At 41.6% G+C, this 19,302-nt stretch overlaps 2 protein-coding genes across 4 annotated transcripts in view; one reads left to right on the forward strand and one right to left on the reverse strand.

Moving 5' to 3' along the window:
- Window positions 1-19,302, forward strand: part of SYTL5 (synaptotagmin like 5) — a 292,517-nt gene that overhangs the window by 267,930 nt on the left and 5,285 nt on the right. The gene's annotated exons all lie outside the window — the stretch shown is intronic.
- SRPX (sushi repeat containing protein X-linked) overlaps window positions 1-19,302 on the reverse strand; it is a 107,685-nt gene that overhangs the window by 23,573 nt on the left and 64,810 nt on the right. For both annotated transcript variants that reach the window (XM_082446580.1, XM_082446579.1), the window contains 4 exons: window positions 16,708-16,834; window positions 13,582-13,703; window positions 12,709-12,888; window positions 11,096-11,229 (listed from right to left, as the gene is read on the reverse strand). In XM_082446580.1, coding sequence (XP_082302706.1) covers window positions 11,096-11,229; window positions 12,709-12,888; window positions 13,582-13,703; window positions 16,708-16,834 — 563 coding nt within the window. The remainder of the gene's footprint in view (window positions 1-11,095; window positions 11,230-12,708; window positions 12,889-13,581; window positions 13,704-16,707; window positions 16,835-19,302) is intronic.

Genomic DNA, 19,302 nt, shown 5'->3' on the forward strand with positions numbered 1-19,302 from the left:
CCCAACAACCAAAGTGCGGGACCAGCTGGCTTCACAGATGAATTTTATCAAACATTTAGAGAAGAGTTAACACCTATCCTTCTGAAACTATTCCCAAAAAACTGCAGAAGTAGGAACACTCCCAAACTCATTCTATGAGGCCACCATCACACTGATACCAAAACTAGACAAAAATAGACAAAGATAACACACACACACACACAAAATAACAGGCCAATATCACTGATGAACATAGACACAAAAATCCTCAACAAAATACTAGCAAACAAAATCCAACAATACATTTAAAAGGATCATGCACAACGATCAAGTGGGATTTATCCCAGGTATGCAAGGATTTTTCAGTATCCGCAAATCAATCAGTGTGATACACCACATCAACAATTTGAAGAATTAAAAATCATAAGATCATCTCAATAGATGCAGGAAAAGCTTTTGACAAAATTCAACACCCATTTATGATAAAAACTCTCCAGAAAGTGGGCATAGAGGGAACCTACCTCAACATAATAAAGGCCATATATGACAAACCTACAGCTAACATCATACTCAATGATGAAAAGCTGAAAGCATTTCCTCTAAGATCAGGAACAAGACAAGGATGCCCACTCTTGCCACTTTTATTCAACACAGACTTGGAAGTCCTAGTCACAGCAGTCAGAGAAGAAAAATAAAAACAATCCAAACTGGAAAAGAAGTAAAACTGTCACTGTTTGCAGATGACATGATACTATACATAGAAAATCCTAAAGACACTACCAGAAAACTACTAGAGCTCATCAATGAATTCAGTAAAGTTGCAGGATACAAAATTAATACACAGAATTCTGTTGCATTTCTATACACTAACAATGAAATATCAGAGAGAAATTAAAGCAACAATCCCACTTATCATCACATCAAGAAGAATAAAATACCTAGGAGTAAACCTACCTAAGGAGGCAGAAGACCTGTACTCTGGAAACTATAAGATGCTGATGAAAGAAATTAAAGATGACACAAACAGTTGGAAAGATGTACCATGTTCTTGGATTGGAAGAAATAATATTGTCAAAATTACTATACTAGGGCTTCCCTGGTGGTGCACTGGTTAAGAATCCACCTGCCCAAAAAAAAAAAAAAAAAAAAAAAAAGAATCTACCTGCCAATGTAGGGGACATGGGTTCGAGCCCTGGTCCAGGAAGATCCCACATGCCATGGAGCAGCTAAGCCCATGCACCACAGCTATCGAGCCTGCGCTCTAGAACCCGCGTGCCACAACTACTGAAGCTTGCATGCCTAGAGCCCGTGCTCCACAACAAGAGAGGCCACCGCAACGAGAAGCCCATGCACCGCAATGAAGAGTAGCCCCCACTCACCACAACTAGAGAAAGCCCGCATGCAGCAATGAAGACCCAACAGCCAAAAATAAATAAATTAAAAAATAAATAATTTTTAAAAATTACTATACTAACCAAAGCAATCTACAGATTCAGTGCAATCCCTATCAAATTACCAATGGCATTTTTCACAGAATTAGAACCAAAAAAAATCTTAAAATTTATGTGGAGACACAAAAGACCCTGAATAGCCAAAGCAATCTTGAGAAAGAAAAATGGAGCTGGAGGAATCAGGCTCCCTAATTTCAGACTATACTACAAGGCTACAGCCATCAAAATAGTATGGTACTGGCACAAAAACAGACATATAGATAAATCGAACAGTATAGAAAACCCAGAAATAAACCCATGCACCTATGGTCAATTAATCTACGACAAAGGAGGCAACACTATACAATGGAGAAAAGACAGTCTGTTCAATAAATGGTGCTGGCAGCAAAGGAAACCATAAACAAGACGAAAAGACAACCCTCAGAATGGGAGAAAATATTCACAAACAAATCAACGGACAAAGGATTAATCTCCAAAATATATAAACAGCTCATGCAGCTCAATATTAAAGAAACAAACAACCCAATCCAAAAATGGGCAGAAGACCTAAATAGACATTTCTCCAAAGAAGACATACACATGGCCAAGAAGCACATGAAAAGCTGCTCAACATCACTAATTATTAGAGAAATGCAAATCAAAACTACAATGAGGTACCACCTCACACTAGTTAGAATGGGCATCAACAGAAAATCTACAAACAACAATTGCTGAAGAGGGTGTGGAGAAAAGGGAACCCTCCTGCACTGTTGGTGGGAATGAAAATTGATACAGCCACTATGGAGAACAGCATGGAGGTTCCTTAAAAAACTAAAAATAGAATTACCATATGATCCAGCAATCCCACTACTGGGCATAAACCCAGAAAAAACCATAATTCAAAAAGGCACATGCACCCCAATGTTCATTGCAGCACTATTTACAATAGCCAGGTCATGGAAGCAACCTAAATGCCCATCGACAGAAGAATGGATAAAGAAGTTGTGGTACATATATACAAAGGAATATTACTCAGCCATAAAAAGGAACGAAATTGAGTCATTTGTTGAGACGTGGATGGATCTAGAGACTGTCATACAGAGTGAAGTAAGTCAGAAAGAGAAAAACAAATATTGTATATTAACGCATGTATGTGGAGCCTAGAAAAATGGTACAGATGAACCGGTTTGCAAGGCAGAAGTTGAGACACAGATGTAGAGAACAAACGTATGGACACCAAGGGGGGAAAACCATGGTGGGGTGGGGATGGTGGTGTGATGAATTGGGCGATTGGATTGACATGTATACACTGATGTGTATAAAATTGATGACTAATAAGAACCTGCAGTATAAAAAAAAATAATAAAAAAAAAATGGTGCTGCGAAAACTGGACAGCTACATGTAAAAAAAAATGAAATTAGAACATTATTTAATACCATACACAAAAATAAAATTAAAAAGGACTAAAGACCTAAATGTAAGACTAGATACCATAAAACTCTTAGAGGAAAACAGAGGAAGAACACTCTTTGACATAAACTGCAGCAATATTTTTTTCTCTGTCTCCCACAGTAATAGAAATAAAAATAAAAATAAACAAATGGAACCTAATTAAATTCAAAAGCTTTTGCACAGCAAAGGAAACAATAAACAAAAAGACAACCCATAGAACTGGAGAAAAAATTTGCAAGCAATGCAACCTGCAAGGGATTAATCTCCAAAATTTATGAACAGTTCATGCGGCTCAATATCAAACAAACAACCCAATCAAAAAACAGGCAGAAGACCTAAATAGACATTTCCCCAAAGAAGACATACAGATGGCCAAGAAGCATATGAAAAGATGCTCGACATCACTAATTATTAGAGAAATGCAAATCAAAACTACAATGAGGTACCACCTCGCACCGGTCAGAATAGCCATTATCAAAAAGTGTACAAACAATAAATGCTGGAGATGGTGTGGAGAAAAGGGAACCCTCCTACACTGTTGGTGGGAATGTAAAATTGGTACAGCCACTATGGAGAACTTAAAAGTATGGAGGTTCCTTAAAAAACTAAAAGTGGGGGCTTCCCTCGTGGCACAGTGGTTAAGAATCTGCCTGTCAATGCAGGGGACATGGGTTCGAGCCCTGGCCCAGGAAGATCCCACATGCTGCGGAGCAACTAAGCCCGTGCACTACAACTACTGAGCCTGCGCTCTAGAGCCTGTGAGCCACAGATACTGAGCCCACATGCCACAACTACTGAAGCCCTCGTGCCCAGAGCCTGTGCTCCACAACAAGAGAAGCCACGACAATGAGAAGCCCGTGCACCACAACGAAGAGTAGCCCCCGCTCACCACAACTAGAGAAAGCCTGTGCACAGCGACGAAGACCCAACACAGCCATAAATAAATAAATAAATTTATAAGGAAAAAAAAAAAACTAAAAATAGAGCTACCATACGATCCTGCAATCCCACTCCTGGGCATATAACTGGAGAAAAACATGGTTCGAAAGTATACATGCACCCCAATGTTCACTGCAGCTCTGTTTACAATAGCCAAGACATGGAAGGAACCTAAATGTCCATCGACAGATGACTGGATTAAGAAGATGCGGTACATATATACAATGGAATATTACTCAGCCATTAAAAAGAATGAAATGATGCCATTTGCACTAACATGGAGGGACCTGGAGATTATCATACTAAGTAAAGTAAGTCAGACAGAGAAAGACAAATATCATATGATATTGCTAACATGCAGGATCTAAAAGAAATGATACAAATGAACTTATTTACAAAACAGATACAGACTCACAGACTTAGAGAATGAACTTATGGTTACCAGGGAGGAAGAGTAGCGGGGAGGGATAGATTAGGAGTTTGGGATTGACAGGTACACACTGATATATTTAAAGTAGATAACCAACAAGGACCTACTGTATAGCATAGGAAACTCTGCTCAATATTCTATAATAACCTAAATGGGAAAAGAATTTGAAAAAGAATAGACACATGTATAACTGAATTACTTTGCTGTACACCTGAAACTAACACAACATTTTTAATCAACTTTACGCCAATATAAAATAAAAAAATTTTAAAAGATAAGGTAACTTAAGAAAAAAAATGGTAAAAATAACTAAAACTACAGTAATTTATTAGGTACACAATATTAAAAATATGTAAATTGTAACATCAATAACTTAAAATGTGAAGGGAGGAGAAGTTAAAGTATAAAGCTTAAGACTTTATTGAAGTTAAGTTGGTATTAGTTTAAAATAGTGTGTTTTAATTTTAAGATTTTTTAGAATGTAAGCCTCACGGTAACAAGGGATAAACCTGAATTACAAAGAATATGATAAAGTCAAAGCATACTAATACCTCACAACATCAAAACACAATAAAAGAAAGCAGGATAAGAAGGAAAGATGGATCTAGAAAACAACCAGAAAACAATTAACAAAATGGCATAAGTCCTTATTTATCAATAATTACTTTAAATGTAAACAGATTCAGTTCTCCAAACGATAAACAGAATAGCTAAATGGATTTTTTTAAAAAAAGATTCAATGATACGCTGCCTACAGGAATGACTTTAGCTTTCAAGACACACATAGGCAGAGTAAATGGATGGAAAAATATTTTAAGCAAATAACTCAAAAAAGTCAGGGGTAGTTAAATCAGACAAAATAGGCTTTAATTTTTAAAATGGTAAAAGGAGACAAAGAAGGTGATTTTCTAATGATAAAGGGATCAATATATCATGAAGTTATAAAGATTATAAATACTGATGTGCCCAACATTGGAAAACTGAAATATCAATACATAAAGCAAAAACTAATAGAGATAAATAAAAGGAGAAGTAAATAGCAATACAGTAACAGTTGGGGACTTTAACACCCCACTTTCAACAATGGATAGATCATCCAGACAGAGAAATCAATAAGGTAAGAGCAAATTTGAACAACACTATAGACCAAATATAACTAACAGACATTCACAGAATATCCTATCCAACATCAGCAGAAAACACATTCTTCTCAAGTGCACACGAACCATTTTCTAGGATAGACCATATATTAGGTCACAAAATAAGTCTTAGAAAATTCAAGAAGACTGAAATCATACCAAGTATCTTCTCTGACCACATTGGTATGAAACTAGAAATCAGTAACAAGAGGAAACTGGAAATTCATGAATACATGGAAATTAAACAACATTCTCCTGAATAACGTATGGATCAAAGAAGAAATTAAAGGGGCAATAAAGTATCTTGAGACAAAAAGTGGAGAAACAATATACTGAAACTTATGGGATGCAGCAAAAGTAATTATAAGAGGGAAGTGCACAACAATAAAAACCAACATTAAAAAGCAAGAAATTTCCCAAATAACCTAACTATGCCTTAAGGAGCTAGAAGAAGAAACTGAGCCCAAAGTTAGCAAGAGGAAGGAAATAATGATTAGAGAAGAAATAAATGAAATTGAGAACAGAAAAACAATAGAAAACATTAACCAAACTAAGAGTTGGTTCTTTGAAAAGATAAACAAAATTAATAATCCTTTAGCTAGACTAACCAAGGAGAAAAGAAGTCAAATCAACAAAATTATATATGACAAAGAAGACATTACAACTGATACAACAGAAATACAAAGTTCATAAGAAGCTATTATGAACAGCTCTACACCAGTAAACTGGACAACCTAAAAGAAGTGGAAAAATTCTTAGAAACATACAAACTATCAAGAGTGAATCATGAAGGAATAGAAAGTCTGAATAGACCAATTACTAGTAAGGTGATTAAATCAGTAATCAAAAATCTCCCAGTGAAGAAAAGCCCAGGACCGGATAGCTTCACTAGTGAATTTTGCCAAACATTTAAAGAAGAATTAACACTAATCCTCAAACTCTGCCAAAAAAATAGAAAAGGAGGAAACACTTCCAAACTCATTTTATGAGGTCAGCATTACCCTGACACCAATGCCAGAAAAGGACACTATCAGAAAAATACAGATCCATATCCCTGATTAATATAGAAGCAAAAACTCTCAAAATACTAGCAAACTGAATTCAACAGCATATTCAAAGGATAATTCAGCATGACCAAGTGGAATTATACTTAGGATGCAAGGACAGCTCAACATACACAAATCAATGTGATACATCAGATTAACAGAATGAAAAAAATCATCTCAATAGATGGAGAAAAAGCATTTGACAAAGTACAACTTCTGTTCATGATTTTAAAAAACTCTTTGGTATAGAAAGAAGGTACCTCCCACAGCTAACATCATACTCGATGGTGAAAAGCCCAAAGATTCTAATAGCATTTTTACATAAGTAGGGAAAAGAAGAACAATCCTAAAGTTTGTATAGAACCACAAAAGACCCCTAAATAACCTAGCCATCCTTAGAGAATAGAACAAAGCAGGAGGCCTCACACTTTCTGATTTCAAGCTATACTATAAAGCTATGGTAATTCAAACAGTATAGTACTGGCCTAAAAAAAAAAATCAAATGGAACAGAATTGAGAGCCCAGAAATAAACCCAAGCATATACAGTCAACTAATATTTGACAAAAGAGCCAGGAATATTCAATGGAGAAAAGACAGTCTCTTTAATAAATGGTGCTGAAAAAACTGGATATTCACATGTAAAAAAATTTTTAAAAGTCCCTATCTTATACTACTTACAAAAAGGAACTTGAAGTGGATTAGAGACTTAAATGTAAGATCTGAAACCATGAAATTCCTAGATGAAAAAACAGGAAAAAGAGCTCCTTGATATAGGTCTTGGCAATGATTTTTGGATATGACACCTTAAGCACTAGCAACAAAATGAAGAAAACAAACAAGTGGGATTACATCAAACTAAGAAGCTTCTGCACAGTAAAAGAAACTATCAACACATGAAAAGACAACCTACAAAATGGGGGAAAAAATTGCAAACCATTTATCTGATAAGGGGTTAATATCCAAAATATCTAAAGAACTCATACAACTCAATAGCAAATAAATACATACTCTAAGTTAAAAATGGGCAAAAGACCTTAATAGACATTTCTCCAAAGAAGATATATGAAAGGCCAACAGACACATGAAAAGATGCTCAACATCACTAGCCATTAGAGAAATGCAAATCAAAATCATGAGATATCACCTCATGCCTATTAGGATGGCCATCATCAAAAAGACACATAACAGTCAGCACTGCCGCTCTACATGGATGGAGCTTGTGTACTGTTGGTGGGAATATAAACTGGTACAGACACTGTGGAGAACAGTATGGAGGATGCTCAGAAAATTAAAAATGCAACTACCATATGATCCAGCAATTCCACAGCTGGGTATTTATCCAAAGAAAAACACTAACTTGAAAAGATATAAGCACCCCCATGTTCTCTGCAGCATTATTTACGATAGCCAAGCTCTGCAAACAATCTCAATGTCCACTGATGGATGAATGGATGAGGAAAATGTGATAGGTAGAATGGAATATTATTTAGCCACAAAAAGACTGAAATCTTGCCATCTGCAACATGGATGGACCTTGAGGGCATTATGTTAAGTGAAGTAAAAGAGGAAAAGGTAAATATCATATGATCTCTCTTATGTGTAGAATCTTAAAATAAAAAAAGAAAAACACTGAGCTCATGGATATAGAGAACAGATTGGTGTTTTCCTGAGGTGGGGGCTGGGGGTTGGGCAAAAATGGGTGAAGAGGGTCAAAAGGTACAATTTCCAGTGATAAAATGAAAAAATTATGGGGATGCAATATACAGCTTGGTGACTCTAGTTAATAATACTGTACTGTATATTTGAAAGTAGCTAGGGGAGTGGATCCTGAAAGTTCTCATCATGAGAAAAAAAATTTTGCCACTAGGTATGGTGATGGATGTTAAATGGACTACTGTGGTGATCGTTTTGCAATATATACAAGTATTGAATCGTTATGTTGTACACCTGAAACTAACGTTATATGTCAATCATACCTCAATTTTTTAAAAATGAAAATGTTCCAGCCCCCAGAGCTGGCCCTTGGCAAGAGCCTCAGGAACGTGACCCACTCAAGCATATGCCAGGAAGCCTCATCAGGAGTGCCAATGGCAGTAAGGGAACAAAAAAGTAATTTAAGATGAATATGACTAAATGGGAAAAGAAATTTTAAACTGCTGAATTATTAGAACACCAAGTATTTATTACAGTTCCGCTGAAATATCTCTGGGGTGACAGAATTGGTAGACAAGTTAGAAAAGGTAGAAATATCCATTTTTATTATTCTAACTGAATCACATAAGCCAATCAAACCTTTCCTTGAAGGCTCTGCTTAAAATGCCAATGTAAATATGTTGGGGGGGTCACATATAAACACCTTGATAGCAAATATCTTATCCAACTAGTTGATTAGTAATTTAGCAAGTGCCTGAAGGAATGGGATAGACTAGGGCAGGGGTCAGCCAACATTTTCTGTAAAGGAACAGATAGTAAAGATTTTAGGTTTCATGGAGCTGGATGGTCTCTGTCTTAACTACTCAACAGTGCCTTTGTGGTGCTAAAGGGGCTTCCCTGGTGGCGCAGTGGTTGAGAATCTGCCTGCCAATGCAGGGGACACGGGTTCGAGCGCTGGTCTGGGAAGATACCACATGCCGCGGAGCAGCCGGGCCCGTGAGCCACAATTACTGAGCCTGCACGTCTGGAGCCTGTGCTCCGCAACAGGAGAGGCCGCGATAGTGAGAGGCCCTCGCACTGCGATGAAGAGTGGCCCCCGCTTGCCACAACTAGAGAAGGCCCTCGCACAGAAACGAAGACCTAACACAGCCATAAATAAATAAATAAATAAATAAATTCAAAAGAAAAAAAAAAGCGCATTTAAAGCAGCCATAGAGAATGCACAAACAAATGAGCCTTGGCTGTGCTGCAATAAAATTTTACTTACAAAAGCCATAGTTTGCCAAATAGAGGAAAAGCAAGTTGTCTGGCTTTTTCATTTTTCCATGGAACTAAGAAGAGGTCAGGGGACTTCCCTGGTGGCACAGTGGTTGGGAATCCGCCTGCCAGTGCAGGGGACACGGGTTAGATCCCTGGGCCAGGAAGATCCCACATGCCGCGGAGCAACTAAGCCCGTGCACCACAACTAGTGAGCCTGCGCTCTAGAGCCCTCGAGCCACAACTGCTGAAGCCCGTGCGCCCTAGAGCCCATGCACCACAACTACTGAGCCCACGCACTGCAACTACTGAAGCCCACATGCTCTAGGGCCCGCGTGCCGCAACTACTGAGCCTGCATGCTGCAACTACTGAAGCCCATGTGCCTAGAGCCCATGCTGCGCAACAAGAGAAGCCACCACAATGAGAAGCCCACGCACCGCAACAAAGAGTAGCCCCTGCTCACCACAACTAGAGAAAACACCGCATGCAGCAACGAATTTCCAAATGCAGCCAAAAGAAAAAAAAAAAGAGAGAGGGAAAGAAGAGGTCAGGAAACGTATGGTTGTGAAATAGAGCCTGCAAGGCCAATTCCCCACACAATGGAGCGGTGCGGGCTTGTGCTACCCAAAGAGCAACTCCCTAGCTGGGATGAGGCGACACAAGGTGGAGGTCAGGTGGCAGGGATTGGAGTTAAAGACGAGATGAATTGGGTTCCTATCAAAGAAGCCCAAAATGTTTTATATGGCTCTTCAGAGTTCATGGGAAGTCCAAGTACATGGGGAGAATAAACAAAGATTTATCATTATTCATTGTCTTAATGCTGAAATGAGAAGTTAAATTGTAGCCTTTGATTAAACCAAGATTGTTCTAAAAACCTAGTTCTCTTCACTGTAATACATGAATGAAACATTCCTCCAAAAATGTGCAGCACCGTGTCCATGACCCAGCATAACATCCTACCTCTTTAGCATTCAACCAGACTGGCCACTCTTATTGACAACACGTTTCGGGACAGAAATCAAACAAGTTCTAATTCAATCCTTTCAGTTTCTAGCTTGTTTGGGTTTTTCCCCAAAAGACACTGGTTGCCTCATTCTGTAGCTACAAAACTTACACAGCTAAAAAGGGCACATTCCCTAGAAAAGCGCCCCCCATCAAACTTTGAAGTTCTTAGGAATCACCTGAAGGTCTTGTTAAAAGGTAGTTTCTGATCCAGCAGGTCTGGGATGCGGATCGAGAATTTGCATTTCTAACAAGCTCCCAGGTCATACTGCTGGTCCACAGAGCACACTTGGAGAACCGCTTTTCTAAAGGATGGTTATGCCTTTCTGAGGAGCTCTGCGAGAGCTGGGGGAGCTCCCTGCAGCAGGATGTGGGGCCTGAGGGCTCCTAGACCCCTCTCATCCCTTGAGCCAGGCTTTAGGGCCAACAACTGCTTGATCGCCTCCCTCGCAGGCATATCCTGGACGGGTTCAGCAAAGATAATTTGTTCTTCGGCTGAACCTGGACAGCATGTCAATTAGGCTTATTAGTGAAGACAACCAAACCTCATTAGTTGGAAAACGACTGGGTTAGCTCTGGGGAGTCAATGTTAATTAGGTTATGCCCCAGAAGCAGAAATGAATGGTGGGAGTTCTGAAGTGGCAGTTCCTGAAGCTCACGGGAAATGGATTAGGCACTGAACCTGGCCTTTGCTTTTAATGAAATGACTGGGCCCTTCCTGTTCAGGGGCCTCCCTCCCGCCTTGGCCCTGCTGCAAGGACTCACCTGCAGCATCCCCAGCTGCAGCCGGTAGAGGAGGTTTCGGGCTGTGGGTGTGGACACAATGAGCAGTCTTCTTTTCTCATAAAACTGATCCAGAAGCGCAGCTGCTGTTCTGACGCCGACATTGACATTCATGGCTGTAATCAGAAATGGCCAGACAGGTCAGAAACTCTCTACTGCTTCTGGCTCAACACAGCCTGTGATGAGACACAGAACCATATGTGTAAGAAGTAAACCCTGAGATGAAGATTCAACTAGAAGTATTAGTTTATTCGGGAGGTGGTCCCAAGGAGCACCGGGTTGGGGAGTGGGGAAGTGTGTTAGTTTCCTCTCGCTGCTGTCACTCGTCACCACAAACCTCGTGGCTTAACAAACACGCATTCTCTTACAATCCTGGCGGTCCGAAGTTTGGGACGGGTTTCACTGGGGTAAAGTCAAGGTTGTTGGCTCGTAGCCTTCTCCCCCACCTTCAAAGCCAGCAGCACAGCATCTTCCAGCCTCTCTCCTCTCCGACCTCTGCTTCCCTCACCTTCTTCTCTGACTCTGAGAGCACGTCTGCCTCCCTCTTATAAGGACGCTTGTGATTCCATTGAGCCCACCTGGATAATCCACGCTCTTCTCCCCAGCTCAAAACCCTTAACTTAATTACATCTTCAAAGTTCCTTCTACGTAAGGTAATATATTCACAGGTTCTGGGGATGAGGATGTGGGTACGTTTGCTAGGCCTGGGGGGTGGGCATTCCTCTCCTGCCTCAGGAAATGAGACAGGGAAGGAAAGAGGGATGTTCTTTGTACTTTGATGTATGAAATTGAAAAGCCTCAGGCATTTAGCTGATGATGTATGTGTCTGTGTCTCTCTGTCTCTGTCTCTCAGCTAACTCTGAATGGCTGGGATTAAAGGGAAAGCATAAAGATGAGAAAGTACCAGGAAACGAGAAAACAGTGAAGTATAGAAATAAAAGACATGTCTGGAATTTTCTGGCTAGTCCCAATTAATTTCACACTGTGATCACTACCCAGCCCAATTTTTGTTCCTCAGTAATAACAGCTGACAGGTATTCAGAGTTTACCCGGTGCCAGGCCCCGCTCAATTCCACTGTTGAATAGATGACCTCATTTAATACTTACAACCACTCCAGGAGTGGGCAAAGTATTATCTTCCTCATTTGACATTAGGAGGAAAGATTCCAAATGCCCAAGGTCTGTGGGACTTTCCAGCCAGTGCTGCAAAGCAGGCGTTCTATCATCTGCGCGCAGCAGTGTACTGGCTTTGTAAAAAAGATTCTTACATTTGTAGAAGGGAGGAACAAGGGTACAGACTTTGCTGATTCATAATGCCACTGATTCATAATGGGCTCTGGGCTCCCACCTCCAGCTTCCTCCTTACAGGACATGAGAGAGAAATCGGAAGATAGGCAGAGGCACAGGAGGAGGGCAGGTGAGGTGGGCTGCCCAGGGAGGGATTCGAGGACTGTTTTCACCCATCAGATGAAGAGGGCTGGCACCGAACCTTTCACGGGATATAGAACAAAGCCCTCCCTCCTCCCTGTACTGGAAATCTGGGCCAAAGGGTCTTCAGGGTCTGCTGCTGGCTGGAGGGAGGGCTGCCCTCGTACCTGCGCAGGTGGGCTCTGTGCCAGACCAGGCCAGGTTGGACTGACACACTCGGGCAGGGCTCCCCTGGAGCTCGTAGCCTCCGATGCAGGAGAATTCACAGGTGGCCCCGTAATTATCGCCGTCGCTGGAGCACTTCATGTAGCCGTTCTCTGGGGCGTTGAGTTTGCCGCAGCGTCTGACTGTGTGGGACACAAGCCCAGAGGGGGCTCAGTGCTGAGCTCCCCGCCACAAAGTAACCAGGGAAGGGGAGGGTTCAGAAGCACCAGAAAACGAGCGAGGGGGCAGGCATGGCTCTCTGGCCAGCGGGCGGGCCTTGGGATGGTCAGTGAACTGATTTAGCCCCCTGGGTTCCAGATAAGCAGGCTGAACTCAAAAGAATAAGGAGGAAGGATGGTTAGTAAGTAACTGCCCACTGAGGCATAAAATAAGCCTTTTTTTTCAGGTAGACCAAAAGTTCTAGAACACCAAGAACATGGTCTCCTGGTGACCCCAGCTGGGGCGGGGGGGGGGTTCTCCTAACCTCCTTCATGTCAATAGAAGGACTTACAGGCTTTAGCTGGTCACCGAAGCCCAGGGGTGGAAAAGTTAGTGAATAATACTCTTCTGGGACAGCCAGCTGTGGGCTCACGTGAGACAAACTTACTGCTCTCTCGGACTCCTTCAATAACCTGCCAGCATGGACCTCATCCGGATTGGAATTGTGAAATTCAGGCATTAAGATGGCACCCTTCCCCTAGCCTCATGATCGGAGGCTAATCCAGAGCTGGCAAGTCTCCCTCTGGCAGTGGGCACTCACAGAGGGTTCTTGCTTAAGGCTCTGTTTCCCTTTGTTCTTATAAAGAGAGAAAAAAGCCAAGAACCAGTCATCTTACCTCTTACTTTAACTCGAAATTTGCAAATGCCCTTGTTCTCAGCTCTGTCATACACTGTGTATTGGATCTTGTGGTCTCCTTCTGGAAAATGTGAGCCTGGGGGTAGGCCTTTTAGAATAACACTTAAAGGGGAAAAAAAATCAGAAACACCAAAGATGATCATTGTAGGCCTAACAACAACTGGGCCATGATGGGCATAATGATCAAAGAGGACCATCACGGGCATTTGCTGAGTACCCATTCTGCCCAAGATACAGAGACTCCAAGGGACAGCCATTAGACCAGTTTTACTACTTTAATTCTCGAAGAATAGAATTTCCTGAGCTTTACTCTGTTTTGGAAGAACGGTTTGAGACCAGAAAAATGGAAGTCCCCAATTCCTGGGAAGTTCAGATTTATTTTTCTCGTTGGAATGTAGAACAGAGGATGGGGAATGCTCAGAACCCAGGGCCCAACTCTTCCTTCCTTTGTTCCAAGGGGGACCTGAATTGCCTCCCTGTTGGGAGAATGAGGGAATTTTCTGTGAGGAAAATCATTTGAGAGGGTAGTCCAAGCACTCATTGGCAATTTGGGCCTGCAGGGGTCGCTAGAACTTTCTCTGCTTTTTCTATCTGGGTGGAGACCTTTCCAGAGCAAAAGGCAAGTTCACTGTGATTCCTTGGTGATCCTAATAATAATAACTTATTATTATTAATAATAAGTTATTATTATCATTATTATTGTTCTTTGCACGTACATAAACCTTACACATGTCAGGCATGGTTCTAGGCATTTTACATATATTAGTTTATTTAATCCTCACAACAACCCCATGAGGTAGGCATTATTATCCCCATTTTACAGATGAGGAAACTGAGGCACCAAAAGATCAAGGAACTTGCCCAAGGCCACACAGCAAGGGTGACTCCTGCATCTTTCTTCTTGGTTGTCTGATAAGAACATCAGTAGGTACAACATGATCAAATGCCAGGTTTTGTTTGTTTTTCAATAGATAATTTCCCTTCTCTCTATACTTCTTAGAAATAATGAGAATATTGGCTAATAACAGGCATGTGAAATTATCATTGTCACCATTGAGGAGAACCTTCCACGTAGGTGGACAAGGTAGCTGTTTACTTATAAAAGGGTGAAGTGAGGGGTGTTAGGAAAGTGCCAGAAATCCCACCATTAGAGACGTGTCACTTTGAACCTTAGATGCTTTCAGGTCCTCAAGAAGCACAATTTAAAAGCAGATAAACCTGAAAGGAATCAGACTTCCAATATGAGTGCCTGCTCACCTCTTGGAGACGCTCTTTCATCTGTGACATGCAAATAACAGTCATAAGGAGTAACTAAGGGAGCTCACAGGAAGCACTTGTCTCAGTGCCTGACACTAGAACCTTCCCTCCTAGAAGGGGACTATATAACAGGAGCTTCCAAAAGACATGGGGAAGAGAAATGTCGGAGAAGCAAGGAGGCCAAGCAAGAGCTGAAAAGGGGACAAGACGGCCTTCTCTGAACTCCTCATTCTGCCCAAGGAAGCGTCCTGGGGCTCCACGCCTCCGCCGGCTCTGAGCTGTAGAGCTCAAGAAGCCGACAGCTGCTCTGAACAGAGGTGTCGGGGCTACTAAGACGTGCCCTCAAAATGTCACATTTCTAACCATAACACACAGGTTACCCACAGAAATGCCAAGGTGAATATCCTTGCTAGATAGAGTCATCTGATGACCTGATATTGTGTGTTTATTATACCAGATTTCTATAGCAATCACAGCTGTGAAAAAAATCTAAGAACCTATTATGGGCTAGGGGTTAGCCAGGCATTGTGCTGGGTCCCAAAAGATTCAATGATAGTTAAAACCCAATCCCTGATTCTATCAACTGTGATTTATTTTTTCATCCCAATTGCCTAAACTTTCTCCTTTGGGGTTTGTGACATGTGTATACAACAGCAAATAAATAATTTTCGTAATACTCAAAGTTTATCTTTGAGGAGTTACAAGGGGAAACATAACAAATATGATCTAAGCTAGATGGTGCACGGGGAGATAATTATCAGGCTGTAGGAACAAAATGTCCTGCTAGGGGTGAGAGACTCAGGCTCTTCCTAGTAGAAGATGTTCTGTTATGGCTAATAATTGCTTAAAAACATTTCCTCTTGCCCAGCCTGGGTTGATAGGATTCTGGAAAGTCTTTCCCTGCTGTATGGCTCACCAAGGGGGTAAGTCAGAGGTATTCTTTGCCCACAGATGGAAACTCGGTAAGAAGGTCTAGCAGGACCACGAACTTTAAGGCATGGATGTGAACGTGCTGACACGAAGTGGTGGCCTTCAGGAAAGGTGGAGGCCCAGCAAATAGCCGCAGGGGCACAGGCCCATATGCTAGATTAGAACAACATGTGGCTGAACTTCACCAAAGGGAACCACCCATTTTTAAAAACATTTGGGATGTATTTCAAACTACTCATGCAGCTGGTCCCGGAGAATGGGGGTGGGGAAGAAGGCAGAAGACCCCGTCTCTTTTTTTATAAGCTGCTTCTTTAAGTGTTTAATGTGCTTGCAAGTTTTAAAAAATAAAAATCAAATGTTTTGAAAGAAGCAGGTGCCAAAACACAAGGGGTAGAAAAGTTCTGCACTAAACCACACTCACAGAGCACAAGGGGGGGCAACATCGGGCTCCACCTGGGAGACACAGAGGTTCCCAGGGAGGCGGTGGCTTAGGAAGGCCTGGGGGGGCCCCCTGGCAGGCAATGGGGGTGAGTCTATCCCTGAATTTACCAGCTGGCTTCCTCTCCCTCCTTCCATCTCTTCTCCTCCCTTCTTCCCACCACCCCGTCGTCTTAGTTCCTTTCTTTCCTTCAACAGATATTTACTGAGTACCAACTATGTGCTAGGCATGGTTCTGGGCATTAGGGATATGGCAGTGAACATACTGTAGTGGAGACAGGTAATAAACAAATATGAAAGTGAAAAATATAGTATGTCGGACAGTGAAGAAAAATAAAGAAATGAATGAGGAATGGCTGAATGAGTGCTGTACTGAGTCTGAAAGCATAAACTGACCAGCATAGATACACCTCCTCACTCTGGGTAGTGAATGTCTCACATAAAAGAGGCAGCATCATTCCAGCTGCCAAGTTGCACTTACTCAGTGAGAATGCCATCTGCTGTGTCTCTTCCCTCAGGGGTCTCCCAGGACACCCGGACTGTCAATTTATTGGGTTCCGCAATGCGTTCCTTCACACTTGGGCACTTGATTCTAGGAGGTTCTATATCTGCAAACAGAACCAGAATATTCTCGCCATCAGCAGGAAATATCTCATCAACCTGTGGTTCAACACCCAGTATTTGACATGCCCAAAGGTCTAGGTGCTCCCCACTTTTGAAGGGTTTCTTCACCCCTCTGTATTTCTCTTCCCTGCCTTCATCTTGCCCCTTCTTGCCTGCTGAGTTTTAAAGATTGAGTACTCACCTGTGCATGGCTAAACCTGCAATCAGCTGGCCTTGCTAGGTGTCTCGCGGGATAATTTATTAGCTACAGCAACTTCTTCCCCAGGCTTCCAAACTCTGCCTGCTGACTTGGCAATATGGCAGTTACTCAACTAGAAGTCATTCAGCCATTGTGAGTCTCTCCGGCTTTAAAGACAGCGTCATAGGAGACTAGAGAAAGGTGCCTTAGGTATCATCTAGTTCCATTCAATTCAAGGCAACAAATCTTTAGTGAGTACCTGCCTTCCCCAAGGCATCATTCCAGCTGCTGGGTTTGGGCGGGCACAAAGGCAAGAGAACCATGTACTTCTCAGAGAGTCTACAGTCTGTTGGGGAATTATGTTACCATATGTGAAATATGACACGAGGTATAAAATGACACTGCCCCAGGCTACATAAAAGTAAATGCTATGGGGACTTCCCTGGTGGCGCAGTGGTTAAGAATCCGCCTGCCAATGCAGGGGACACGGGTTCGAGCCCTGGTTGGGGAAGATCCCACATGCCGTGGAGCAACTAAGCCCATGCGCCACAACTACTGAAGCCCACACACCTAGAGCCCGTGCTCCGCAACAGGAGAAGCCACAGCAATGAGAAGCCTGCGCACCGCAATGAAAAGTAGCCCCCGCTCACCGCAACTAGAGAAAGCCCGCGCGCAGCAACGAAGACCCAACGCAGCCAAAAATAAATAAATAAATTTATTTATTTACTTATTTTTAAAAAAGTAAATGCTATGGAGGCTTAAAAGAATTACCCAATGCTCTCATTTTACAGATCTGGAAACTGAGGCTCGGAGAGTGATTTATTTAAGGCCAGGCATGTAAATAAGGATAATGTGAATTATAACCCAAATTAGAGCACTTACCCCTGGAACCAGCTCTCTCCCTCCTGGCTGTGTCTATTCCCAACATACTCCTCAATATCTTAAACAATGATCTGTCTGGCTCCACTCTCCCTTCCAACTGCCACTGGACCACAACTATGGTTCTGTATTTCGGGACAGCAGTTTTACCTTGGTCCTGACCCTCCAAAGACCTCCCGAAGTTCCCCAAATAGTTTCTCTACCTGGTAATAGAATTTCTGCCCCCTCACTATCAAGGATGGGTTGATAATGAGGGCTAGAAATAAATGAGATGTCAACTTCTTACTCTGTTAGATTTCATCTTATTATAGAAAAACAAATACAGTATGCTAACACATATATATGGAATCTAAGGAAAAAAAAAAAAGGTCATGAAGAACCTAGTGGCAAGACAGAAATAAAGACACAGACCTACTAGAGAATGGACTTGAGGATATGGGGAGGGGGAAGGGTAAGCTGGGACAAAGTGAGAGAGTGGCATGGACATATATACACTACCAAATGTAAAATAGATAGCTAGTGGGAAGCAACCGCATAGCACAGGGAGATCAGCTCGGTGGTTTGTGACCACCTAGATGGGTGGGATAGGGAGGGTGGGAGGGAGGGAGACGCAAGAGGGAGGAGATATGGGGACATATGTATATGTATAACTGATTCACTTTGTTATAAAGCAGAAACTAACACACCACTGTAAAGCAATTATACTCCAATAAAGATGTTAAAAAAAAAAAAGTGGGTTCTAACTAAGGTCAGGATACCTAGGTTAGAATCCAGCCCCACCTGCCTGTGTGATCTTGGGCAAAGCTCTGTGCCTCAGTTTCCCTTTCTGCAAAATGGGATAATAACAGTGCTTTCCTCTTACGGATTTTGTGCGCATTAAATGAGTGATGCACATAGGACTCTTAGAACAATGCTGGCATGGACTCAGGAGTTGTAAAAGTTAACTTTATTATCACTTTTTCTCCATATCTCTAAGCATGATTTATAACAATAAATTTTGTGACTATTAAAAAAAAAAAAAGAAGAAGGGGGAATTCAAACTTTGGCAAATTCTACTTGATGATTCTGAATAGGTAGAGAATGTATTTAAAGAGGGCAGAGTAAATTAACAACATGTAGATTTGCATTGCTTTACATGTCAGCTGGTAATTATTTACATGCTACTACAGCCTGAATGAAAATGAAATGTCATTCGATTCTGAATTACAAACATCTTTGAGAGACTAAATGCACCAAGTAAAGTCTTCATATACTTTCTCCTGTGTCTTGTCCAGTAACTTCTCATTTTATTTAGGGTAAGAAATTATGAATAATTTGTTAAACAATTTTGTCTTCAGCTATCCAAATTCATTTTCATTCTATGGCATGCTTCAATGGAGTGTGAATTTACAGCCC

Source organism: Balaenoptera physalus, assembly GCF_965194825.1.
Source record: "Balaenoptera physalus genome assembly, chromosome: X".
Taxonomy (NCBI): Eukaryota; Metazoa; Chordata; class Mammalia; order Artiodactyla; family Balaenopteridae; genus Balaenoptera; species Balaenoptera physalus.